The 27,039-nt window shown below is 44.1% G+C and overlaps 1 protein-coding gene across 1 annotated transcript; it reads left to right on the forward strand.

Moving 5' to 3' along the window:
- The first annotated feature begins 893 nt into the window (after nucleotides 1–893).
- Nucleotides 894–26,319, forward strand: LOC147190291 (uncharacterized). Its single transcript, XM_086138415.1, has 3 exons — nucleotides 894–1,135; nucleotides 1,227–1,358; nucleotides 24,057–26,319. The coding sequence occupies exons 2-3, from the start codon at nucleotides 1,328–1,330 to the stop codon at nucleotides 25,946–25,948; spliced, it is 1,923 nt and encodes a 640-aa protein (XP_085994541.1). The 5' UTR covers nucleotides 894–1,135; nucleotides 1,227–1,327; the 3' UTR covers nucleotides 25,949–26,319.
- The last annotated feature ends 720 nt before the right edge of the window (nucleotides 26,320–27,039 follow it).

Raw genomic sequence — 27,039 nt, forward strand, 5'->3', positions numbered from 1 at the left:
GTTCATTTGCTTGACTTGGTTTTTCACCGCTGCTGTGAGATGGGCACGCATGCCAAAAGCATAACCGATGGCTTGAAGTTTGAACTGAGCTTTGTAGGCGTGTCTCTTTGTAGAATTTATTTTCGGGGGTTCTTAGAAACCAAAACCGAAGTTGTTTTGCAACAATGCACATAGCCACACTCTATACAGGTGTTGGTACCTGCTTGTAGCGTCCCTTTAGCGTCCACTTACACGCCCACCCTTCACTCATTGGCGGACTTCTTCCCCACATGCCTGTCACTCACGTCTGCCTTTTCTCTCTTTCTCTTTTTCTCTCTCTCTCTCTCTCTCTCTCTCTCTCTCTCTCTCTCTCTCTCTCCATATATGTATATATACACGCCCACCCTTCACTGATTGGCCGACTTCTTTGCCGCATGCCTGTCCACAGTCACTTCCGCCTTTTCTCTATATAAACAGCGTGTGGGCTGTCAGTCAAGGTTTGGAACTCAGCGCATACACAAGACGCTCTGCATCATAAGGCGTCCTGTCCATTTTGGAGAGAATTTAAGACTTTTAATGGCGCCTTATAGTCGTGAAAATACTGTAAGTTAAATTGTTATCAGTTCTTATCCGTTGTTTTTGGTATCAGATCTGACAAATGAAAAAAACGACTGAGATCTCAGATTCAAAAAAAAATGCTGGTTTCGTCAGAAAAAATAAGGAAATCCTATCAACTGTCCTACCACCCTCCAGGGGACGGGTGGCTTTGAAGTCCAAGATTTAAAACGACTTTCAAGCTCATAAACGGACTGGTTTCTTCATATCAAAACTACAGTATTTGAAATCCAAACCACTCACGTGCATGCATAAATTTTGCGTCTTTTATTTTGAAGGTGGTCAACGGTGCTCTCTGTTGGCAGCTTTCCGTGTTGCAGAGTGTTCACAATCGCTGTCTTGTCCGCAGTCCAGGATTGGTGAGCGAGGAGGGATCGACACTCTTGACTAAATTCTCCTGAATTTGTTGTTAACATGTTCAAACCTCCACTCGGGGCGTCCACCGTCATCTCGCTGGACCAAAACATCTTTCGTTGAAGCTTCGTGTCCGATTAAAGTCGTCTCGGTGTTCGTTGGTGTATCTCGGCCTACTTTAGCTTCGGTTAGCTTGCTCGCCGCAAACAAAGAGGCGCTCGTGCTCAACACATCACTCTGCAGAGATCGTAAACGTAAAATTGTTGTTGTAATTTCAGTGTGAACAGTGTGCGCAAGGACATCAGAATACGAGGAGGAACTTTGTGGAGAAAAGGAGGACCACAAGGGACAACGTCAACTGCTGGACGCCATTCGCAGGATGCAGCGAAGAGTTGTTCTTCACAGATTAGGTTGGGTCACAACGTTCGTTTCACTTGTCTCATACTCTTTTTAAAAGCCTTCAAATGCTGTCTTTCTTGTACGCAGTGAGTGTGTGTGCGTATATATGTATGTGCATATATATATATATTAGAGCTGTCAAACGATTAAAATATTGAATCTAATTAAAAATGCAACTGTCATAATTAACTCAAATGAACTAAAGAATTAATCGTGATCACTCACGCATTATTTATCGTTTCTGAATTTCCTTTTATATTTTTTTGTCCTATTTTTCTCCATTTTAATGCTCTCATCAACACAGAATCATGAATCAGTTTTTTTATGTGCAAAATGCAAATATTTACTGAAATAATTTCAATTTTCAATTTTACATGAACATTTTTCACTTGGAGCAGTTATTCACACATAATCTCTCACACAATATTACTGTCCATCAACAACAGTGAAAAAAATATTTTCTCACACGACAGCTGCTTTAACAGCTCTTTTTATGGAATCAAAACAGAGCAATATAACATAAAGTGCACATCTAAGGTAAACTAGTACTCAGTCTTTAGTGGATTGAAGCCATGGTTGCATCCTTCGTTTTTGTCAAGTTTGCTTTGAACACAGCAGTCAGGCTATGTTGATTCTGTTGGTCCTTCTTGCGCGCAAGTCTCTCTACGGTTTTGTGTAGACATCATTTCGGATGACTACACTTGGTTCGATGACAATACTGGAGACGTTTTATTTTCAGTGTGGTCGCTACCACTGCACCGCTAAACTCTCGACGTGCATCAGCGCACAGTCGCTGTCAGACGAACACAGAGAAGCTCCACCCGCTTTATTTATATGGACACAGAACACTGTAACCTTCCACACAAAATAGTTCCAAACAAGTAGCAATCGCGTCAGTGGCATACATCGAACTCAACGTAATGCCTGCTCTTTATTCACCAGAGGCTCATCAACCTAGTCTCTTATTTCTCTCCCAAAATAGTGTCTTCTCCCGCTTGGTGTACCTTACTTAGCCTTCTCCACTACGTACAATTTCTGTACACAGCTTGTAATGGAGGCTCTCGCTGGCAATCCGTAGTGGAGTTGTTAGATGCAATGCGAATGATTTCAGCTTGAGTCGAGCTGTGGACAATGTTGACAGCTTGCATGCAGTAGCCATACATTTAGCTATGGCTTCAGCAAATTTGTTCTTTTTTGTCTTATCCATTTTCTTCGCTTTGAAATGATCCATTGCTGTCTGTCTGAGACGAGGGGGCGGAGTACTCACGTCAGCTGTGTGCTTGGCCATTAAGTGGTATTTCAGACTCGACGTGCTATGATGATAGCTCAGTTTACGACTGCAAAACATCAATCTGGCAACTTTTTAAAAGTAAACTTTCCATTCATAAACTCTTGAAGTATCCGTTTTCGGTGCCTCGCGCTGCCGTGAAACAAACGTGCGTGGACCTGTGCGCGCTTGTAGTTTTGTTTCTGGTTTATTTCTAGAGAAACGTAACATCCACTGTGACGTGTGCTGCGTTAATCTCGTGAGAAAAATTTTTATCCCGTTAAAATTCATTTAAATTAATGCCAACAAAAACGCACTAAACTATATATACCATATTTTCACGACCATTCGACGCACCGTATGGTTGGGCGCAGTCTCATTAATGGGTGCTATTTCTGTATTTTACACATAGACAAAACACACTGTATTATTGGGCGCAATTTTAAAGTGGTAAAACATACGCCAGCTTAAACATACGGCATGCATGCGCGCACGCTAAAAACACGTTAGCTTGAAGCATACGGTAGCATGCCAAGACATACAGATACAAGCTAAAAACACGTTTTTAAAAAGGCAACGGAAGCAAAACTGATTTCCGTTGTATTTTATTTAGCCATCGTACAATGTACTCACGTTTTTCGATCAATCATCACCCCCAGAAATCCATCAAAGTCCTCATCCTCTGTATCAGAATTGAACAATTGTGCAAGTACCGGCAATCCATCAAAAACGCCGTGTTCCCTCTCGTTGTCAGTCACTCTCATTGCCATGTGGCTCCACAGAAATGATGCCGGCTTTGCCAAAAACTCGAACAACAGTGCAAGCAGACACGTTCGTCCAAGCAGCCACAATCCATTCGCAAATTGTGGCGTAACTCGCCCGGCGCTGCCTCTCACTCTTTGTAAAGTTGTGTTTGCCATCGATCATTCATTGTTCCCATGCCGTTCGCAACTTTACTTTGAACGCCCGGTTGATGCCGATGTCCAGCGGTTGGAGTTCTTTAGTCAAGCCTCTGGGAATAACGGCAAGCTCAGAGTTCATTTGCTTGACTTGGTTTTTCACCGCTGCTGTGAGATGGGCACGCATGCCAAAAGCATAACCGATGGCTTGAAGTTTGAACTGAGCTTTGTAGGCGTGTCTCTTTGTAGAATTTATTTTCGGGGGTTCTTAGAAACCAAAACCGAAGTTGTTTTGCAACAATGCACATAGCCACACTCTATACAGGTGTTGGTACCTGCTTGTAGCGTCCCTTTAGCGTCCACTTACACGCCCACCCTTCACTCATTGGCGGACTTCTTCCCCGCATGCCTGTCGTCACTCACGTCTCCCTTTTCTCTCTCTTTCTCTCCATATATGTATATACACACGCCCACCCTTCACTGATTGGCCGACTTCTTTGCCGCATGCCTGTCCACAGTCACTTCCGCCTTTTCTCTATATAAACAGCGTGTCGGCTGTCAGTCAGGTTTTGGAACTCAGCGCATAGACAAGACGCTCCGCATCATAAGGCGTCCTGTCCATTTTGGAGAAAATTTTAGACTTTTAATGGCGCCTTATAGTCGTGAAAATACGGTGTGTGTGTATATATATATATATATATATATATACACACACACACACACACACTGTATATCCATCCATCCATCCGTTTTCCGATCCGCTTTATCCTCACAAGGGTGCCAGCTGTCTTCGGGCAGTAGGCGGGGGCACACCCTGAACTGGTTCCCAACCAATCGCAGGGCACTCAAAGATGAACCACCATTCGCGTTCACGGTCACACCTTGGGACAATTTTGAGCAGGGGTCGGGAAACTTTTTGACTGAGAGCCATGAAAGCAAAATATTTAGAAATGTATTTCAGTGAGAGCCATATAATATAGTGTATTTTAAAAATGAATTCAACATAATGCCCGTATAATAAGCCTCTGAATGTATTCTTTGAAATAGTTTTGTTATAATAATCACAATTAATAGAAATGGTTTTCTGTTCCTCACTATTGCTCAAGATACTCCAAAGCTAATGGACTTGTAGTCACCTTGCCGGCGGGTCCATATGCGGAGTTGCTGCTGGCCAGCTTGCATCCTGCTCAGTAGCTTGCACGCTTCCTTTCTGCTGTCTCCCGCAGTGTGTTTTGATTCGAATGTAGCATGGTGTCATAGTGCCGCGCGACATCCGACTGTTTCATCGATGGTATTTTGTCATCGCAAATTAGACACAGCGCAGAACCTGTTCTCTTCACAAAAGTGAATCCTTTGGTCCATTCGTCCTGAAGTGGACCATACTCGTCATCTTTTTTTTTCCTTTTCACCAACTGCTTTGTTGAAGGGTTAGCTTTGAGCGAATGACCATGGCAGACTGATTCAAAAGGGGGCGTTTACCTGTTGACCCAGCAATGGCCAACGTAGTTTCAACAGTATCATCCAATTAAAATTGCTTGTGCAGCCCTAAACAGGACATAAGCAGTGAAAAATCTATGGATGGATTAAACAAGTGAAAATATTTTGTTTTATCTGCAAGCCAGATGCAATCATCCAAAGAGCCGCACCTGGCTGGCGAGCCATAGGTTCCTAACCCCAGATTTTTTTCGCATCGGTGTCCAAGTCGTACTTGATTTTCCCAACCACCTGTAGCACTGCATTCCCCTGAATTTGTATTAAATCCACGAATACAGGACATGTGGTACTGTGTTTCTAGATAAAAACACCTTGTGTGAAATCTTCGTGTCCAGTTACAGTTGTATCGGTACTCGTCAGGACTTCTCGGCCGAGTTTAGTCTGCTCTTAGCTTCCTCGCCTCGAATCGAGAATTGTGAATCGCTTGCTGGGATCAAAAACAGGTTTAAAAGTCAAGTTTAAAAAAAACACGCCCGCCCTTCACTCATTGGCGGACTTCTTCGCCGCATGCCTGTCCTCACTCACGTCCGCCTTTTCTCTCTCTCTCTCTCTCTCTCTCTCTCTCTCTCTCTCTCTCTCTCTCTCTCTCTCTCTCTCTCTCTCTCCATATATGTACAGTATATATACACGCCCACCCTTCACCGATTGGCCGACTTCTTTGCCCCATGGCTGTCCACACTCACTTCCGCCTTTTCTCTATATAAACAGCGTGTCGGCTGTCAGTCAGGTTTTGGAACTTAGCGCATACACTAGACGCTCCGCATTATAAGGCGTCCTGTCCATTTTGGAGAAAATTTAAGACTTTTAATGGCGCCTTAGAGTCGTGAAAATACGGTACTTTTGTACTCTGTTCCCCCATCTGACCTCATACGCTTCACATATTTTATAGGGGGTTACATCTGCAAGAAACTTCTCCGTCGCTTGTACCATGTCACTTTTCTTCTTTAGAAAATAAACAGACATTGCACCCGAGTAATCATCGGTGAATGATACTGCATATTTGTGACCATCAATAGATTCAGTGTTCATAGGACCAGCAAGGTCGGTGTGCACCAGCTCTAGGGGAGCCTTAGCTCTGGTATCAGGGTTCCTGTTCCTACTCTGAGTGAACTTTCCCTGAATACACACCTCACACTCTTGTTCAGGTTTACATGCTTTACCCTTAATCTGCATGCCATCAACCACATTCTGCAATTTAAGGATATCATCAAAATTGCAGTGGCCTAATATCTCGTGCCATTTCTGAATGTCGTGTCATGTATTACATTTGTCATTAGGCTCACTCTCAGTATGCAAATAATACAACTTGCCCTACACATGAACATCATATTTTGTACTTCCTTTAGTAATCAATTTGTCTTTGCCTTCTTTAAATACAACTGTAGCTCCGCTGGTGGTTGCCTTCTTCACGGAGACAATATCTTGGGGATATGAAGGAATGTAGAGAGCATCCCTCAGTGTCGCTTTGTGTCTCAGTCCTTTGCTTTCTATCAGAGAAACCTCAGTATTCCCTCTCCTCTGTGCGACCCCGCTGCATCACGTGCCGTCCGCCAGCTCCACACTGTGTTTGTCCGGCCTGAACGTGCTGTCGAAATCCTTAAAAATGGTCACGTTTGTGATGATGTGAGAAGTGGCCCCTGTGTCCACCATCAGCCCTCTCTCCCGGATGCCGGCGTCCAACCGCTCTCTGCACCCGGTGTCGCTGTTTCTCATCTTGAACACGTTGTCGGTGTCACCATCTTCTGAAACTTTACTGGCGTCATCTCGTCTGTTCTTATTGTCCTTGTCCCTGCGCCTACATGTGTCGTCCTTGTGTGTGTCACTTTTACAACGACTGCACCAAGTTTTCTGTCGACATTCTTTTGCTCTGTGGCCTTTGATTCCACACTTGAAACAAATCATATCGGTGTCATCCTTGATCCATTCACAGGTGTTGGTCTTTGTGGGTCGCCGCCCATTTCGACCCTGGGCCTGTGTCTTCATCACACCGTCACCTGACTCTGTGTTTAATTTCTCAGTTGCTTCATAACTTCGTAGTTTAATCTTGAAATCTGCAAACTTGATTTGGTCATCTGAATGTGCCACATGTATTGCGAATGGTTTAAAATTCTCTGGTAGTCCTTTTAAAACCATGGCAACAAGTAGTCCATCTCCCATACTCTCGCCTGCTTTACGCAGTGCTGTGATGGCGGTTTCAGCTCTGATAATGTAATCTGTAACACTTTCATCGTTCCCTTTTGAAGCGACGTGAGCGTGGTGTACAGATTTATTATCCGTGGTGTTCCTTTCCCGGCATAATACTCTCTTAATATCTTCAGAGACTTTCTTCCATCATCAGGCGCATCTCTCATAATTAGTGAGAGGCTTTTGTCATCTAACATTTGTATTAATTCAGCATAAGCATTGGCATTTTTCTGTACATCAGTCACTCTTCGGGGCTTGTCACCGGCTCTCCTAGCACAGTCTTCTTCAGTCCCAATAAATGAAAATGTCCGAGCATTTTTGTTTCCCATATATCGTACTTAGCTTCATCTCCATCGAATGCCAGTCGGAGTGGCCTGCTTGCTGCTCCTCGTTCTCGATCCATTTTGCTGTAGCGTTACTCCGCTCTTTTAGCCGGTTAGCGATAGCCACGTTAGCTCACCGCTCCTCTACAGTTGGACCCACTGGCTTCTCTTTTATCTCCCAAACATCAGCTGCGTCTCCTGGGCCCATAACCTGTTGAGGTGTGTGCTTCGTTCGGGATGTATTTGGGAGAATAACGACGAGAGATGAATTTACTTGTTTAACTCAAACACGTAACATGTTTTATTTGCCGTCTGCACAGAGAGCAGCCGCTTCTCATCGCCACTGAACAGGGAGAAGGAAAATTTCGCGCCGAGTACAGACCGGATATGGCGTAGTGTCTTGGGTTGCCAGATCCGTTCAAAATAAAGAACACATCACATCATTACAGAAATGAGGATACAAGATGTCGTTTCTTAACAAAATTCAATAAGATCGTGTTTCACGTCGTTCAACCCTGTTATCAATCGAGGACTCCCGTTTGATTGACCAGCCAGTTGTCTGCGACACAATTTTGGTGACTAAACATTACAGAAGGACTGCCCTAGGCGAAGATGCCGACAACAGATAAACTACCTGCTTGATCATGCTAAAAGTACTTCCTACTTTATTCTGAGTTTCCCGCTAACTTGAGTTAGCTATAGCTGAAGCAGGCTTGCTAACACGAAAGAGTGAAAAACGATCACGAGCAATGACTAAATACACAAACATGTTCTGGATCCATTGGGATGTGGAAGTCTTCTGGTACACGGCGATTTTGTAAATAGCTCAGCAACTCCGGGGTGAGTGCCATTACGTTCGGAAGCACCTCTGCGGACTGCGCCTCCACTCGCAAATTTGAAGTCCAGCCAGCCACCACTGCGATTGTTAATACTCTACATTACGGTAATGTGGGGCATGGAGCGACATTGGCCACATTCAAAATAAAAGCCTTCCTACTGATGCATGCACGTTTTTCTTTTGGGTTTAAAAGAATGTAACTAAATAATTTCTTGGCGGTCAACCAACGATGAGTTCACCCAGGGAGAATGAAATCTGCCAGAATAGCACCAAGAAGCGTTCCAAAGTTGAGATAAAAAAATAAAGTCATTGTTAACTCTACTCCAGTCGTTAAAAAAAACTAATTTTAGTTATCCCACAACCAGACCAAGTCTGAGGCAATCCCAAGTATCCAACCACAGTACTTTCATTCAGATCTGATGCCCCATTTCAAAATAAAAGGCCTCGGATATCAGCAATTTTAATGTTTTAGCCTGATTTAAAAACTGAGTTTTAGTTATCCCGCAACCCCACCAGATCTATGGCACAATGAGATACCCCAGGTATCTAATAAGACTACTTTCATTATTATTATCCTCTCTGGTTTAGAGATGATAAAAACTGATGTTGTGAGATAACAAAATTGATTTTGGCGTTTCGTGTGCCCAAGACCTTGTGTGGTTCCAGAATACAGTATCTAAAATTCTTTTTTTAATAACATTTTTTTGAAATCAGGCAAAAAGGTCAAAATGTCAGATTTTATTGCAGTGGTTCTGAACCTGGGTTTGATCAAACCCAAGGGGTTTGGTGAATCGGTCTCGGGGGTTTGATGGAGCCTCTGCCATGGAGTTATGGCATAAAACTAAAAGGCGCACTCTACAATGCGTCCACTAGATGGTGCTACGCTCCTTCCATTCAACTCGAGAGGCGTTCATGACTGCCTCTGAAAAATGTAAATGAACTATTACTGTACTTAATTGAAAATAATGCATCAAAACAGAAAATCAAGCGAGGAAATCACAAATTAAATTCTATATCCCCCCTACAGAACTTATTTTGTGATTTTCTCGCTTGATTTTCTTCGTGGTTTCATTGAATAAGAATTAATTTACGTTTTTCTTAGGTGGCCATGAACGCCTCTCGAGTGGAACGGAAGAAAGCACGGAGACGCACAAAGACGTACAGTACCTGTACTTGCTGAGACTGTGAAAACCATTGATAAAGTCTGCGTTTAAAAAAATAATAAAACCACAACCACAGCTCTCCTTTTTTCAACAAATACAGGTGAGTCTTTGTCTGTCTCTGTGCCTTCTTGTATTCCGTTTAACAGGAGAGGCGTTCATGACCGCCTCCAAAAAACGCATTGGCATTTCCTTTATTGTAGCTCCACCAGTACGACCAGAGAAGATAAGAAAACTTTTAATAGTCTCACAATGGAGAAATTCCCACTTCACAGCAGCAAAGTTATGAGAGGAAGAAGTAGAAAAACAAAATAGGAGCTGCTGGAAAGGCAGCCACTCTCACGGCGCCATCTTGAATTCAAAATAACACAACAAGATGTCAGTTGTAGTTATTTATTCCTTTGTTGTGAATTCACAAATGATGAAATCACAATATAAATTCCTTCGGGGGGGGGGCTGTAGAATTTATTTTGTGATATCCTCACTTGCTTTTCAGTTTTGATGTATTATTTTCAATTTTTGTCATTTCATTGAAGTAATCGTTTGTTTACGTTTTTCGGAGGCGGTCTTGAACATATCTAGAGTCGAATGGAGAGATTCTCGAGTCTTATTCGCACGGAGACGGACAAAGCCGTACCTGTATTTGTTGAGACTGTTTTAAAAAATTAACAACACAGCTCTCCTTTTTTCGAAGCTGCAACACAAATTTATTTAATAAAGCAGCGACACAGTTCACTGAACCAACAGCAAGTTATAACATTGGAAGCATAAGGTGCTTGGTGAGCTTTTAAGAAAATGGGAGACTTTTTGGTGCGCCCTACAGTGAGGAAAATACGGTGTGTGTGTGTGTGTGTGTATATATATATATATATATATATATATATATATAAATCCTCGTCTCAACCCTTGGGTGGTGTCCGTCCTCCATTGAGCTTAGGTCCTCTACCAGAGGCCAGGAAGCTTGAGGGTTCTGCGCAGTATCCTTGCTGTTCCCAGCACTGCGCTTTTCTGGACTGAGATGCCCAATGTTGTTCCCGGGATCTGTTGCAACCACTCATCTAGTTTGGGGGTCACTGCCCCGAGTGCTCCGACCACCACAGGCACGACTGTCACCTTTACCTTCCAGGCTCTCTCCAGCTCCTCTCTGAGCCCTTGGTATTTCTCGAGTTTCTCGTGTTCCTTCTTTCTGATGTTTCCATCACTTGGGACCGCTCCATCCACGACAACAGCTTTCCTCTGCCCTTTATCTATGATCATGATATCTGGTTGGCTCGCTATTACCATCTTGTCAGTCTGGATCTGGAAGTCCTACAGGATCTTCGCTCTGTCATTCTCCACCACCTTCGGAGGTGTTTCCCATTTTGACCTTGGGGTTTCCAGTCCCTACTCCGCACAGATGTTTCGGTAGACTATGCCAGCCACCTGGTTATGGCGTTCCATGTCGGCTTTCCCTGCCAGCATCTTACACCCTGCAGTTATGTGTTGGATCGTCTCAGGTGCCTCCTTGCTCAACCTACACGTTGGGTCTTGTCTGGTGTGGTACTGTATATCTGGGCCTCAATGGCTCTGGTGCTCAGGGCCTGCTCCTGAGCAGCCAGGATGAGTGCCTCGGTGCTGTCCTTCAAGCCAGCCCTCTCGAGCCACTGATAGGACTTCTTGAGATCAGCCACTTCAGTTATGGTCCGGTGGTACATCCCGTGTCGGGGCTTGTCCTCCCATGATGGTCCCTCTTCCAGCACCTCATCCTCTGTTCCCCATTGCCTGAGACATTCTTTGAGTACGTCATCCGTTGGAGCCTTCTCCTTGATGTATTCATGGAGCTTGGATGTTTCATCCTAGAGTCTAGGTGGGCAAACTACGGCCCGCGGGCCGAATCCAGCCCGCCGAAGGTTTATCCACAATTAAGGTTCGATGTGAATGATTGCATTCATTTCAATTGGACTTGTAATGACAGGCATTGACGAAGTTGCAGAACACGGGGGGGGGGGATCTTTTCGTCCACCTAGTACCTCTGTATCACTCTACTTCTACTGGTCTGATCACAACCCATCTGCAGCAATGCACAGGCTAAAGTAGGTCATCAACAACACGTTTGTCATTTAAAAAAAGTATATTAATACAGTACTTTCATGCTTTTGTTCTGTTGATGTTTGATATGGACTGTCAACAAATGCAGTTCTTTTTTTTAATGTACCATAGTTCGTGCTGACCTGGCCCTTCTGTCAAATTTTTTGGCCCCCGAGCCAAAAAGTTTGCCCACCCCTGTCCTAGACAGTGGCTCTCACACTCATTCGTCCCCGGCCTCCTTCCTTTCGGCTTGCGTACAGTCTCAGGGTGCTGGATTTGGGATGGAACCCTCCATGCATGGTTAGGAGCTTTTGGGTCTTAACGTCCGTGGTCAGAATCTCTTCCTTTGGCCACCTTATTATTCCTGCAGGGTATCTGATCACTGGCAGGGCATAGCTGTTTATTGCCCGGGTCTTATTCTTGCCATTGAGCTGGCTTCTTAGGACTTGCCTCACTCGCTGGAGGTATTTGGCCGTAGCCGCTTTCCTTGTTGCCAGTTCGAGGTTGCCATTGGCTTGTGGTATACCGAGGTACTTGTAGCTGTCCTCAATGTCTGCTATTGTTCCTTCAGGGAGTGAGACCCCTTCAGTGCGGACTACCTTTCCTCTCTTAGTCACCATCCGACTACATTTCTCAAGCCCGAATGACATCCCGATGTCGCTGCCAAAGATCGTGGTTATGTGGATCAGGGAGTCGATGCCCCTTTCGCTCTTAGCATACAGCTTTATGTCATCCATGTAGAGGAGGTGACTGACCGTAGCTCCATTTCTGAGGCGGTATCCATAGCCTGTCTTGGTGATTACTTGGCTTAGGGGGTTCAGTCCGATGCAGAACAGCAGTGGGGAGAGTGCATCACCTTGGTATATGCCACATTTGATGGACACTTGGGTAAGTGGCTTCAAGTGTGGTTTTCCACATCCTCATTGAGTTCGCAACGAAGGCTCTTAGGGTCCTGTTCATCTTATACAACTCTGTGCATTCATGTGTGTGGCATCGAGTCATAGGCTTTCTTGTAATCAATCCAGGCTGTGCACAGGTTGGTATGTCGGGACCTGCAGTCTTGTGCAACTGTTCTGTCAACCAGGAGCTGATGTTTGGCTCTTCTGGTATCTCTACCAATGCCCTTCTGTGCTTCGCTCATGTATTGATCCATGTGTCCACTTATCTTAGCCGCAATGATGCCTGACATGAGCTTCCATGTTGTGGAGAGACAGGTTATTGGCCGATAGTTGGATGGGATCCTTCATGATCAGGATCGTACGCCCTTCGGTTAGCCATCCTGGGTGAGTCCCATCCCTCAGCAGCTGGTTCATTTGTGCTGCTTGGCGCTCATGGAGTGCTGTGAGTTTCTTTCACTTACACGTCGTTGTTTCAGATCTGATGATAGAAAAAGGCGAAGTGAAAACGTGTCTTCTTTCGTGTCTTTCCGTCGCATCGGGTGGGCGTTGCGTGTATTTAAGCTGGCCGCGGCCTTCCGTCTCCATCCGAGTTACGGCTCGTGGAGTAAGTTCCCATAACATGTAATATCGTAGTCAAAATTTTCATGCATAGGTTTTTATTCCGGGTGAAGGAAATTCCTTTTCATAGTATTCCAGGGATGGGAATGTTTACTGTACTTTTTATCAAACACAAAATGTGTTTGCCTTGAAATGCTGGTGGCATTTTATTTATAAGACTCTTATTAACACGTTAAATTGTGTGTGCATTGGCATCTGGTGATATATATCTGTGTATGTTGTGGAGGGAGGAGAAGGGTCCTCCTTTTGTGTTGTAAATTTGATGTTTTAATTCGCTTTTTCAGTTGCACTTTTATGTTTGGAAAGTGCTATCCAAATTCACTTTGATTGATTGATCTGGCTCTTCTAATAGCCTTCGTTCTAAATCTAAACCATAATTCTAAGATAAGATAACCTTTATTTGTCCCACACTGGGTAAATTTGCAGTCTGCAGCAGCAAAATTAGGTGGGGGGGGGGGGAACAAAATGTTTCAGAAAAGAACTGTACGCAGTTCAATATAAGTGTTATATAAAATATAGCATTAGCAATATATTTGTAAAATAAATGTAATAAATTAGCAATAGCATAGAAAACACTGCGTAAGGTGGCTGTGCTATTTACAGTGGTTACAGGTTTCCACGTATGTTTATTCAGCAGCCTGACAGCAGTCGGTAGGAATCAGCGGCGGTATCTCTCCTTCTTGCAGCACGGGTGTAACAGTCTCTGGCTGAAGGAGCTACGCAGTGCTGTCAGAGCGGGCTGGAGGGTGTGGGAGGGACTGCCCATCATAGCTTTTAGCTTAGCGAGCATCCTCCTGTTGCCCACCTCCTCCACAGTGTCCAGGGAGCAGCCCAGGACAGAACTGGCTCTCCTGATCAGTTCAGTTTGCTGAGTAGGAAGAGTCGTCTTCTCTCTCGCTGACTTTTTAAAAAATAAATATCACTGTGATGTTGCTTCCCAAACAACAGTGCGCTGAGGCGTTTCGAGGCCGTGAATAGTTTTGGCCACGAGAGACTGTGTTTTGCAAAAAAACAGAAGTCACCTCATCACAACACGTACTGTACTCTTACAGTGGCAATTCAAAGAACTCCTTCCTGTCTCTGTCTATGATCCACCCATCATTATTCTTTTTTGTCTCTCTGCTTCTCTCTCCTAAAAGTGCCGCGCTAGATTCTTAAGGACGTACTGCTGCTGTGGATAATGGCCCAATTTTCAAGCCGTCAAAATGACGGACGGCCTTAAATTTTTCCCATCAACTTAAAAAAAAAATCCGTCAATGATGGAAAATTGTCGGTTAATGTACCCTCTGCAGAAATAGAAATATAAAAGATGGAACTGTTTATACAGTCTTATTTAACTTTGATTTCGTTACAAAAGACAGGCTTTAATTTGTTCTCATGAATCACCCCTCCTCACGAGTCCTCACAAATAAAACGAAAATGAAATTTCGGGTTTGCTTCGGGCTTGGGCCTGCAAATCAAGTTAATTGGTCGGGCTCGGGCCGGGTCGGGCTGGATTCTTTTGGGCCCGATCTTACGTCTAGATGAGCCCCCTGACATCATAGAAGAGGAGGAGGAGGTTATCTGCAAGGTGGCCATTACTGGTGTCCTCCTGAAGAGTGCAAATGAGGCGGACAGAGAGGTGTCGGAAACCACCAGCAAGAACCAAAAGCAGATGGCCTCTGAGCTCCACTGTCAGATCGTGAAAACATGCGCGCGCGCACACACACACACACTGATGACAATATTAAAAAAAGACATGGCAAGGCACAGAGAACTAGTGATGGGCGTCATGAAGCATGTTGACACAATGACACACTCTGTTGATACTGTGTCGCTGACCACTGACACCTGCTGGACTTTCAAAATCTCTGAAGGCAACTATTGGGGGAAGAGTGGCCTCCTCTTCCCCGTGTATTCGTTGAATTTCGGACGAGGTGAATGTTGGTTCTTCAAATAAAGGCTGTTTCACAGTTTCATCGATTCAAAGCTTTTAATGACAGAATATTCCGGGGACCCGCGGTTACAGACAATGGCTGCGATGATCACGAGTACGAAGCAGGAAGAGAATCACATCATTTTTTATATCATCAGAAGGGCGTTACCGGGACGCAAGGTGTGAGATCACAACTTTCGTTTCTCCTAAACCGATTCTCAGCTTGGCGCATTCCAAAGTTTGTGCGTCTTCAGCAGGGAGTATTCCAATTCGAGGTGAGGATTGTTACAAGTACGGCAAGATGCACTGCGGGCATGGGAAAGTTATAAAGCATGGCTAAATATGTGCAGAGTACAGACTAAATATGAACAGAATACAGACTTCACAACCCACTTGACATACTGAACTGACTGATTTGAAAATGAAGAGTATACAACATCATTCACACCTATGCATTCATATTGTATTATTCAATATGTTTGAATAATGTGAAAATTATGTAAATGAGGATGCTTGTGGGCTTTGTCTTCACAAATTTTTACTCAGAAAAAAAATTGCTCCAGTGTTTTGAATTTCAGTCTGTTTTCTTGCATGCTATTTCCCCTGCTGTGGATCGCATGTGTATCGCATCTGCTGTTGCACTTCTTCGCAGTCTCCCTACCTCATCATCCAAATGTTACCACAGGTCATCTAAAAAAACCAAACCTAACAACATTGGCATTTTGAACAGTTTCCAAAAAAACTAACTAACAATGGTGAGTAACATGCCAGATGTAGTTGCAGAGGTGCTTTTGTTGGTATATGATATTTCTGTATGGCAAATTCGACATTTCACCTGCAATAAAATATGTGAATAGTGAACTCAGAGTTACCTTGAAATTCATTTCAATTTCAATTAGGATGGAATAAGACATGTCCAAAATCCGAGAGGCACTTGGTGAGACAAGGAGATTTGAAGAAATACTTGATTCTCCAAAAGGAGATCAAAATGGCTGTACACGGCGGACAATTTGCGTTCCTCCGGGAGCTGCTCCATAATACGCGCGGACTGTAGCAATGCCACTCGAGTGAAGCGCGCCTCAGCAGTCGATAGTCAGCTGCTCTCTGCTGTGCGCGGGTGAGCGCGAGGACATACTCACCTGGTTCAACCAATCAGCGCCGACGCAAACTACGTCACATATCAAAGAAGCTTTGAACCACGACAACAGCTAAGCTAGCCTAGCCGACACGACGCTCGAAGTCAGACGGACACGTTTTTCTGATAAACCTGTATGTTTTCCTTTTTGCCCAAATATATGCAGTATTTTTGTTCGAGCGAGGGTGAGGTCTGGCTTGCTTTGGCAGGCGGCATCGCATCGCTCGATGCACTTCCTTAGAAACACAGTTTGGCGGGCTGGACTGAGTCGACGCAGTTCATGTATTGGTCACGTGATCGTCTTGAAGTAGAACGTGCACTGAAGCAGGGATTGCTCTGTGAGCGCGACCCGTGCGTCGACGCATCCGTGTTGCGGAAGCCATCACTACAAGACGGCCATCATTGCTTTATTGGACTGTAACATCAATATCTCAAGCTTCGGGGCTGAGTTGAGCTTACTTCGCTCAACTTACTTGGCCTCACTTGCTAGCCGCTGCGTTGCAAAACAGATCACGTGTGAATGTAGTGTTGTAATTTTCCCCTAAAAATGTGCACAACAAGAGGAAGGGTGGAGTACGAGGAGCAACTTTGTAGGGCAAAAGAGGACAGCGGGGCTGTTTTCAACAAGTCTTGATCTCGATTTGGCTCACGCAGAGCAGGTTTGGTCATTACTAGTTCTTTAGTAGGTCTTTCACGACCTACTTTTCTTCCTTTCATTATTAACCATTTTACGCGACGTCTCTGATACATTGGTGAAAGGACGCGTTGATTCTTTCCTCTTTCATCTCAACCTGCTTTAAACAAAGCGTGTGAGGGAAAAGTGGTTAGGATTGCACAACTGTCCGTGTTTTATGTGTTGTCTATTATCTTACTTTATGTTAACTGTTTTGTTAAGCGCTTCGTTACAGTTGCAGCTGTTGTGAAAGTGCTATAAAAATCAGCATGTATTGTATTCTGTCAAAAGCATTTAAGAGAGCCAAACGGACTTTTTATTTCTTTTCTCCCAGTTGTCTTTCCTGAACTTGAGGACTGCGTTCTTACTTTTTGGAAACTATTTTATTTTTTTCTGGGAAGGGGCGTCGATTCGACGGACATGTCAGCTAGCTCCCATTGGGTGCTCTTTTCCTCATGGTTCTTGAAGCCATCATTTATCTATTTGCATGTTTAGCTTAAACTACCATATTTTCACGACTATAAGGCGCCATTTAAAGTCTTAAATTTTCTCCAAAATGGACAGGACGCCTTATAATGCGAAGCGTCTATCGTATGAGCTGAGTTTCAAAGCATGACTGAGAGCGCTTCTGGCCGACACGCTGTTTATACAGAGAACAGGCGGAGTGAGTGAGACAGGCATGCGGAAGTCCGCCAATGACTGAAGGGTGGCCGTGTAAGAGGACACTAAAGGCACGTCCCTAGCAGGTACCAGTCGCCAATGAGTGAAGGGTGGGCGTGTAAGAGGACACTAAAGGCACGCCCCTAGCAGGTACCAGTCGCCAATGAGTGAAGGGTGGGCGTGTAAGAGGACACTAAAGGCACGCCCCTAGCAGGTACCAGTCGCCAATGAGTGAAGGGTAGGCATGTAAGAGGACTCTAAAGGCACGCCCCTAGCAGGTACCAGTCGCCAATGAGTGAAGGGTGGGCGTGTAAGAGGACACTAAAGTCACGCCCCTAGCAGGTACCAGTCGCCAATGAGTGAAGGGTGGGCATGTAAGAGGAAGTGGTACAGACCTAGTATTGATTTAACAATCCCGGTCGGGATCGTTCTGATTTGTTTCGTTGCGCTGGAGTAAACTATTTTAATTAACTATTCATTTTTCGAGATGGATCACGCGGCCCGTTGTGAGCGAGCACAAAACCTTTGATTAATCTACGAAGGTTGAATGGTGATATGAATTAAATCATAAAAACAACTGCGGTGGACGATATAATGAATTTTGACACATTTATTAATATGACAATTATTGTGAAACATGCATTCATCAACCATTGTAACCGCAAGACGCGGAATACTATTGCGGAATACAAGAAAAACATTGTTTAAATTATATTTTTTGACTTAATATCAAATGAGAATTATGTAACAACACAGTGATTATAATGAGAATAAAAGGAGAGTAAGGTAAAAAAGATTACAAATGAATACGAGTAAAAATGATAAGAATGAAAATGAATAAATGAAATAAGCACCTGTCTATCATCATTGAGGGAGTCAAGATTGATCAGGTCTTAAACGCCCCGTGATTTTACTTATTAATTTTTATCATAATATTTTAGTTCCATTTCTATACATCCTATTTTCACATTATCCGGACAACAATTTTGGTTGAGAGACATTTAATACATACGGTTGGCTCGTTTCTTCCGACACGCAAGAGTAGTATATTCTCTATGTCTCCTTACAGACACAACGGCTAACTAAGGGTAGTTGGAATAAAATAGAGTGTACGAGAAAAGCCACTCCAAGACCTGTATTCAAGTTCTGCCAGTTGATTGTAATATTGAATTTCTCGATCAGGAGTCATCTTGGTAATCCTATTTCCGTCTGGTCCCGGAAATTGTTGGTCCGGGGGGGGATCAGGGCTTTGCCCTGACTCGTCCACCCGCGCGCCACCGGACTGCGGTTTTTATAGCCCTGAATAGGCTCCTGTGGTTATGTCAACCTACAGCTGGTCCGGTTTCTGCAAATTATGTTTTTTCTGTTCACAGCTGTTTTTCCCTTCAAAGGGTGAGGCGGCTTCTTTCACTTTCTCGCTGATCAGATTTCAATTTCCACTGCTGTGCAGTCAGGTGTCCTATCACACCCTCACAGCTCTTCTATTTGAATTCGATACTTTCCGGTTTATCTTTTTTTTTTTCATTTCGTTTGTTTATTGAACATAAAACATATACAGTAATAATTTGACGGAAGGTAAGTTAAGTAAAACAGTAAAAAGGAAAGAGAAATCAGTCATCATTCAATAGTTATTTTGTTCAAGAGAGTAGGAAGAAGTAAAGAAATCTTTCGCGCTTTAACCCGTAATCTTCCCTCAAATCAATGATAGACATCGTGCACATACTTGAATTAAAATCACATGTCAAAATCACATCTATGCATCTTAAAAAGGATATCATGTTTACACAATTCATATTGATTCATTATCTCCCATGCAATCAACAGGTTTTTGTTCTTCAAAATCAGAATCAGAATCATCTTTATTGGCCAAGTATGTAGAACACACAAGGAATTTGTCTCCGGTACAACACGCTGCATTAGTATCATCGTAAACAACAAAATCATTGAACTATTTTAGAGTAACCAGTAGTTTTGTAGTACCATTTTGTAGTACAAGAAGAGTGACTACGTCAGTGGCTGTTTAAGGAGTTAATGGCTAGAGGGAAGAAGCTGTTTAAGTGTCTACTGGTGCGCATGGATCTGTAGCGTCTGCCTGAGGGGAGTAGCTGGAAAAGGTGGTGGGCAGGGTGCGGGGGATCCAGGAGGATTTTCCGTGCCCTTGTCTTGATTCTTGCAGTGTGCAAGTCCTTAAGAGTGGGTAGGGCGGTGCCAACGATTTTTTCCGCCGTCCTAACTGTCCGTTGAAGTCGGATTTTGTCCTTTTTTGTGGCGGCCCCAAACCAAACCGTGATGGAAGAACACAGGATTGATTCGATGACTGCCGTGTAGAACTGTCGTAGCACCTCCTGTGGCAGGCTATGCCTCCTCAGCAGCCTCAGGAAGTACATCCTCTGCCGGGCCCTTTTCAGGATGGAGATTGTCATGTTCCATTTGTAGTTAGATTCGAGGGGACGTTAATTTTGGCAAAACAAACCGGAAGTACCTAGTGCAGTGAAGACCTCACGGTTTCGTGCTAGCTGTTGTCATCGTTTCTCGTTTTCTTCTTAAGTATATGCCTTGGAAAGCATCGTCTGTAAGTTGAACCCTGTTTAGACTGCACTTTCATGATGTCTACCAAACCGTTGCTTCAGTTCTAGCTTTGGAATTAAGAACGATTTTCCGTCCGTTTTTGCTATGCTACATTAGCGCTTGGGCTATCCATATTAGCATATGGGCTACTGCATGCTAGTTGCGGCTATTTTCAATGCTAACCGCGCATATTTTGGTTATTTCTGTTCCAAGCTTATATTGCGTGTTGACAAGTTAACCTTACAATGTACAGTGATGACACAGAGACATTTAATTTGAACGGTGTGAAATATTCCCCTTTTTGTGTTTCTATTTCTCTGTACAGTTTTACAAAAAAGGAAAAACCTAAGGAAAAAGAAACTAAAGCTCCATCTCAACATTGTGGATCCTTGGTCTTTTTTCGTTGTTCGCTATCTGTCTATTTGTTCACGTCTCGGACACGGGCAAGTAGGACAGAATAGAGATGGTGTTGACTTCCCACTTCATGTCCTGGGAGACTGTGATTCCCAGGAACTTGAAGGTCTCGGCGGTTGACACAGGGCAGTTGGATGGTGTGAGGGGCAACTGTGGAGAAGAATGTTTCCTGAAGTCCACGATCATCTCTACAGTCTTGAGCGTGTTCAGCCCGAGGTTGTGACGGCTGCACCAGAGCTCCAGCTGCTCCACTTGTTGGCGGTACGCAGACTCATCGCCGTCTTTGATGAGACCGATGACCGGTGGTGACGGTTTGACAGCTGGATCTGTTGAGGTGCAATCGTTTGTGTAGAGAGAGAAGAGCAGTGGAGAGAGGACACATCCCTGTGGGGCTCCAGTGCTGGTGGTGCGTATTGTTGATGTTGTTGCTCCCAGTCTCACCTGTTGTGTCCGTCCCGTCAGGAAGCTGAGGATCCACTGGCAGATCGTAGGGGACACACCGAGGTGGAGAAGTTTGGGGGTGAGGAGTTCCGGGATGATGGTGTTGAACGCAGAGCTGAAATCCACAAACAGAATCCTTGCGTAGGTTCCTGTGCTGTCGAGGTGCTCGAGGATGTAGTGCAGACCTATGTTGACTGTGTCTTCCACAGACCTGTTTGCCCGGTAGGCAAACTGGAGAGGGTCCAGCAGGGGTCCGGTGACGTTCTTTAGGTGGTTCAGCACAAGGCGTTCAAAGGACTTCATGACCACAGACGTCAGGGCGACAGGCCTATAATCGTTCAGTTCCGATGTTGCCGATTTCTTGGGAACTGGGATGATGGTAGACTGTTTGAAGCAGGATGGGACCTCACACAGCTCCAGGGATCTGTTGAAGATTTGTGTGAAGATCGGAGCCAGCTGGTCAGCGCAGACTTTCAGGCAGGAGGGGGACACTTTGTTGGGCCCCGCAGCTTTCTTGATCTTCTGCTGCTTGAAGAGCCATCTCACGTCCTGTTCATGGATCTGTAGTGGAGAAAAAGAGGGTGGGTAGGTTGAGTGGTTTCTGGTAGAGGTGTGTGTGTGTGGGAAATGGGGGTGTCCTTTTCAAATCGGCAGAAAAACATGTTTAGTTCCTTAGCAAGCCCCTTATTGTTCACTGTTGGGGGGGGGGGGGGTGGCATTCTATAGTTAGTGATTGCTTTCAGGCCATTCCATACAGATGCAGAGTCGTTAGCAGAGAACTGGTTTTTCAGCCTCTCTGCATAGCTTCTCTTAGCGATGTTAATTTCCTTTGTCAATTGGTTTCGGGCGTGTTTGTACAGTGCCCGATCTCCACTTCTAAATGCGGCCTCTTTCACTTTCCTGAGTTGCCTGAGTTTGGGAGTAAACCATGGCTTGTTATTGTTGAAGGAGCGGAAGGACTTCGTTGGTACACACATGTCCTCACAGAAACTGATGTATGATGTTACAGTGTCTGTGTATTCATCCAGTGTGCCCGTTGAAGTTTCAAAGACGCCCCAATCAGTGCAGTCTAAGCATTCTTGTAGAGCTAGCTTTGCTTCATCTGTCCATTTTTTCACAGTCTTAACAACCGGTTTAACACATTTGAGTTTCTGTCTGTATGTAGGTATTAAGTGGATTAAATTGTGGTCAGAAAGACCCAATGCTGCACGGGCGACCGATCGGTATGAATTTTTGATTGTTGTGTAGCAGTGGTCTAGAATGTTGCCTTCTCTGGTGAAACAGTCGATGTGCTGCTTATATCTGGGAAGTTCACGGTTAAGATGTGCTCTATTAGAATCGCCCAAAATGATCAGGGGTGACTCTGGGTATTTTAGTTCGAGTTTGTTGACTTGTTCGGCTAGCGTTTGTATCCTCGTGTTAGCGTTAGCTTGTGGCGCAATGTAAACACCGACTAGTAAAAAGGAGGTGAACTCACGTGGCGAGTAGAATGGCTTGCAGTTTAAAGACAGCGACTCCAGGTCCGGGCTGCAGTGTGCGTCGAGCTTCGTGACATCAGTGCACCATTCTTTGTTGATATAGAAGCAAATCCCACCACCTTTCGATTTCCCTGATAGCTCCGTGTCGCGGTCGGCTCGGAGAAGGCGGAGGCTGGGTAGATGTAGCGCGGAATCCGGGTGGCGGTCACGGTTGATCTTGTCTGGTTCCTCATCAGGAGGCACCATTTGGGAGTAAATAACGTTCTCTAGCAATAATGTTTACACCAAGCAGTTTCAAAGTGTTTATCACACACACAACTATTCTAAATTAAATGAATAATACCATGTTGTTATTTCATGACAACACTCAAAAAGAAGAAAGAAAAAGAATAATCATAAAAAAAAACAGTTAACAGTAAATTCTGTAAAACTGTATGATCACATCTTATGTATTGCCATTTGTTAAACATTTGTTTAAGGCGTATTTTAAAGGCATTGACTTTGGGATGTTCGATTTAACCATATTTAATTTATATACCGTACTCTGTAAATGGACCTTTTGCGAGCTGGCGAGAGCTCAGTGGACAATTTGTTCTGATGTTATCTAGTGGTCAAAAATTGGATAATGCATCCTTAGGCTGAATTTGAGTCTAGTTTTTAGGTCAATTTCATATTTAACTTTATCAATCGTACCATCACTCCTACCATGAAATGGCGCGCCTTCCGTCAACGACTGATCGCAGACAGACAGACTTTGACGATAGCATGACCTTACTCTGAACCTTGCAACATGACCACCACTTGAACCTTATGATGTGACCTTGACTTAAACTGTTTTAGCAACGAAAAATAATATTAACACCTTTTGCAGGCATAGACCAGACGACGCTGTCAGTGCAACATTTGGCTAGATTGCGGTTTCCTGCTTGCAGCTGTGTTCCAACCAAAAGTAGAGGGCCTACGAGCAATGAGGGTTTTCGTGGAAGCCAGCATAAGATGACTTCTAAAAAAATGTTGTAACATTAGAGCACCTGTCATCATGTTATATGAAAACAAATGTCTTTCGAAAACAAAAGCATTGGATTAAGAAGAAAGATTAAGAAATGAAAAGAAGCCGAAAACATAAGAATGATAGAACGGTCATCCAGAAACAGACAGGATGATGTCCATTACAGAAAGGATGTTATCCATTAGGAGTTATACCCCGCTTAGCATATATAAGACTTGCAAAGAGATGTTGCCTTTGCGCATTTGTGCCTTGACCACAACGATTGCTTGTATCACACTTGTGTCCTGAATGTTCAGTAAAGCCTCTTGCAAGAACTTCTCCATTTCCAGCCTCTGATTTCGCACCTCACCTCAGCCTGAATCAAACGAACACGCGGAGGACCTGGGGGGAGCGGAGGACGGTGAAAGGATCCCGCCGTGTCCACAACAACCTCTCCCTCCCCTGCCTCCACCATTCTCTGTGCCTTGCCGTGTCTTTTTTATGTAGTTCATCAGGGTGTTCGTGTGTGTTTGTGTGTGTTTGTGCGCGCGCACGTGCAGCACGTGCTCATAGGTATCTTGGGATATGTGATATGTATCTGTATCTGTGTTGATTGGGCTCTTCTAATAACCGTCATTATAAATCTAAACCATAATTCCACACGTGTTTGTCTTCTTGTGTCTTTCAGACATCAGCAAAGATGTTTGTCCTGAGCGGCTGGATGCAGAGTCTTCTCACATTAAAGAGGAAGAGGAGAAAAAAGAGATCTCCCACTTGAAAGAGGAAGTGGAGCAGCAGGTCCAATATATTAAAGAGCAGGAGCTACAGCACCGTTGCACAAAAGTGGAGGTGGATGAGCCCCCTGACATCAAAGAAGAGGAGGAGGAGGAGGAGGTTATCTACAAGGTGCCATTTACCGGTGTCCTTCAGAAGAGTATAAATGAGGCGGACAGAGAGGCTCCAAGCACCAGCTCATGTCAACACATGACAACAAAAGGTGTTGGAAACCACCAGGAAGAATCAAAAGTAAATGGCATCTTAACTCCACAATCAGAAAGTGACAACATGTCATTAAATGCAGATGAGGATGAGGAGGATGAAGATGACTCTGAAGTTGATCTGACATGTAACACAGACAACAAACCCTGGAAATGTTCTCACTGTGGGAAAATGTATGCTTGTAAAAGTGCTTTGGAATTCCACATCAGAACACACACTGGTGCAAAACCGTTCACCTGTTCAAACTGTGGCCGGAAATTCTCTTGTAAGGCAAGCTTAAAAATACACACAAGAACCCACACTGGTGAAAAACCGTTTAACTGCGCAGTTTGTGGCCAAAGATTCTCTCATAAGGGAAGCTTAAAAATACACACAAGAACCCACACTGGTGAGAAACCTTTTGCTTGCACAGTTTGTGGGCGAAGATTTTCTGAGAAGAGACACTTAACAAACCACGTAAGAACCCACACTGGTGAGAAACCTTTTGCCTGCGCAGTTTGTGGCCAAAGATTTTCCGAGAAGGGAAGCTTAAAAATACACACAAGAAAACACACTGGTGAGAAACCTTTTGCCTGCGCAGTTTGTGGCCAAAGATTCTCTCGTAAAGGATACCTAAAAAATCACACAAGAACCCACACTGGTGAGAAACCTTTTGCCTGCGCAATTTGTGGACAAGCATTCTCTAATAAGGTAAGCTTCAAATGTCACACAAGAAGCCACTCTGGTGAGAAACCTTTTGCATGCACCGACTGTGGGCAAAGATTCTCTCAGAAGGGAATCTTAAGAATACACACAAGAACCCACGCTGCTGAGAAACCGTTTGCCTGCGCAGTTTGTGGCCAAATATTCTCTCGTAAGGGAAACTTAAAAATACACACAAGAACTCACACTGGTGAGAAACCTTTTGCTTGCACAGTTTGTGGGCAAAGATTTTCTGAGAAGAGACAGTTAACAAACCACGCAAGAACCCACACTGGTGAGAAACCTTTTGCCTGCACAGTTTGTGCCCAAAGATTTTCTGAGAAGGCAAGCTTAAGAATACACACAAGAATCCACACTGGTGAGAAACCTTTTGCCTGCGCAGTTTGTGGCCAAAGATTCTCTCGTAAGGGATGCTTAAAAATTCACACAAGAACCCACACTGGTGAGAAACCTTTTGCATGCACCGACTGTGGGCAAAGATTCTCTCAGAAGGGAATCTTAAGAATACACACAAGAACCCACACTGGTGAGAAACCTTTTGCCTGCGCAGTTTGTGGCCAAAGATTCTCCCGTAAGGGATGCTTAAAAATTCACACAAGAACCCACACTGGTGAGAAACCTTTTGCCTGCCCAGTTTGTGGCCAAAGATTCTCTCGGAAGGGACACTTAAAAACACACACAAGAACCCACACTGGTGAGAAACCTTTTACCTGCGCAGTTTGTGGCCTAAGATTTTCTGTTAAGTCATACTTAACAAACCACATAAGAACCCACACTGGTGAGAAACCTTTTGCCTGCGCAGTTTGTGGCCATAGATTCTCAAGGAAGTATCAGATTAAGAATCACAAGTGTGATGATGAGACAAGCAGTCATCATTGAATTTTTCACCTCTCACCTGAGAAGGTTTCAGGTTTACATGCGCCAAGGCTGGTTGTATTTTATAAACCTATTACTGGGATGCTGAAGTTTTCCTTGAGTGCACTGAAAAGGTTTTTTTTTTTTTTGGTTGTTGTAATGAATTAGAAAATTTAGCATTTTCATCAGGGTTATACTTTTGAAATCTTCATGGGAGTTAGTTTACATTTGGTTAGAGTTGTGATTTTTAGTTTTTTTTAGAGTTTTTTTTAATGAGCAACGAACCAATATGAGGCTAATCTGTGCACAACATGCTAATTTGTGTTTGTTTGATGTAAATGTTAGTGTCTCTATCCTGTATCATTTGGGCCATGAATAAAATATTACAAATGTCAGTGTCACTACTTTTTACATGTTATGCTTTTTGAAAAATAACATACAATTGAATATTCACTCACTTTGTGTCAGTTTGAACTTTCCTGGGTGGTATTTAATTGTCTTTTGTCCACACCGCTTCCTGGAAAACCCCTGGATTTCTTCTGATCCAGTCTGTGCCACAGTACACAGGAATGAAAATACCTCTGAGCTCAAGGTTCCTTAGCTCCTCTTTCAGAGGCCTCATCATGGTGCGCAGATCACTTTGCCTTGGTCATTGCCACAAGTTTCACACTTTCATCCACTTGCATTTTGTATTCTCCAGCCAAACAACCATCTCCTGTGAAAAAATCTGCAAAGTCTGTTTTTATCTGTTTCATTGTCCTTCAGTGTTGCTCTCAGCCCGTTGTTGGCCCGTTGTTAGCCCGTTTGCCCGACGTGTAATTACGAGTGACACGGTTTAAAATCAGCCATTTTGGTGCCCTCAGCATAAATGCTTTGTCGTGCCCCCCTCCCGGCTCTCACAACTACCTATCACAAATGAATAATATCTGGGTATTTGGCAGTTTTGCTTTATTTTACAACATATTTAGCAAAAATATCTTACAAAATGGGGCAGTCCTGTGACCCAGTGGTTAGCTCATCGGCCTCACAGTGCAGAGATCGTGGGTTCGATCCTGGCCCCGACCTCCCTGTGTGGAGCTTGCATGTACTCCCCAGGCCTGCGTAGGTTTTCTCCG

Source organism: Hippocampus guttulatus, chromosome 19 (genome assembly GCF_054856545.1).
Source record: "Hippocampus guttulatus isolate MCC_2025c chromosome 19, RoL_Hgut_1.0, whole genome shotgun sequence".
In the NCBI taxonomy this organism is placed as follows: Eukaryota; Metazoa; Chordata; class Actinopteri; order Syngnathiformes; family Syngnathidae; genus Hippocampus; species Hippocampus guttulatus.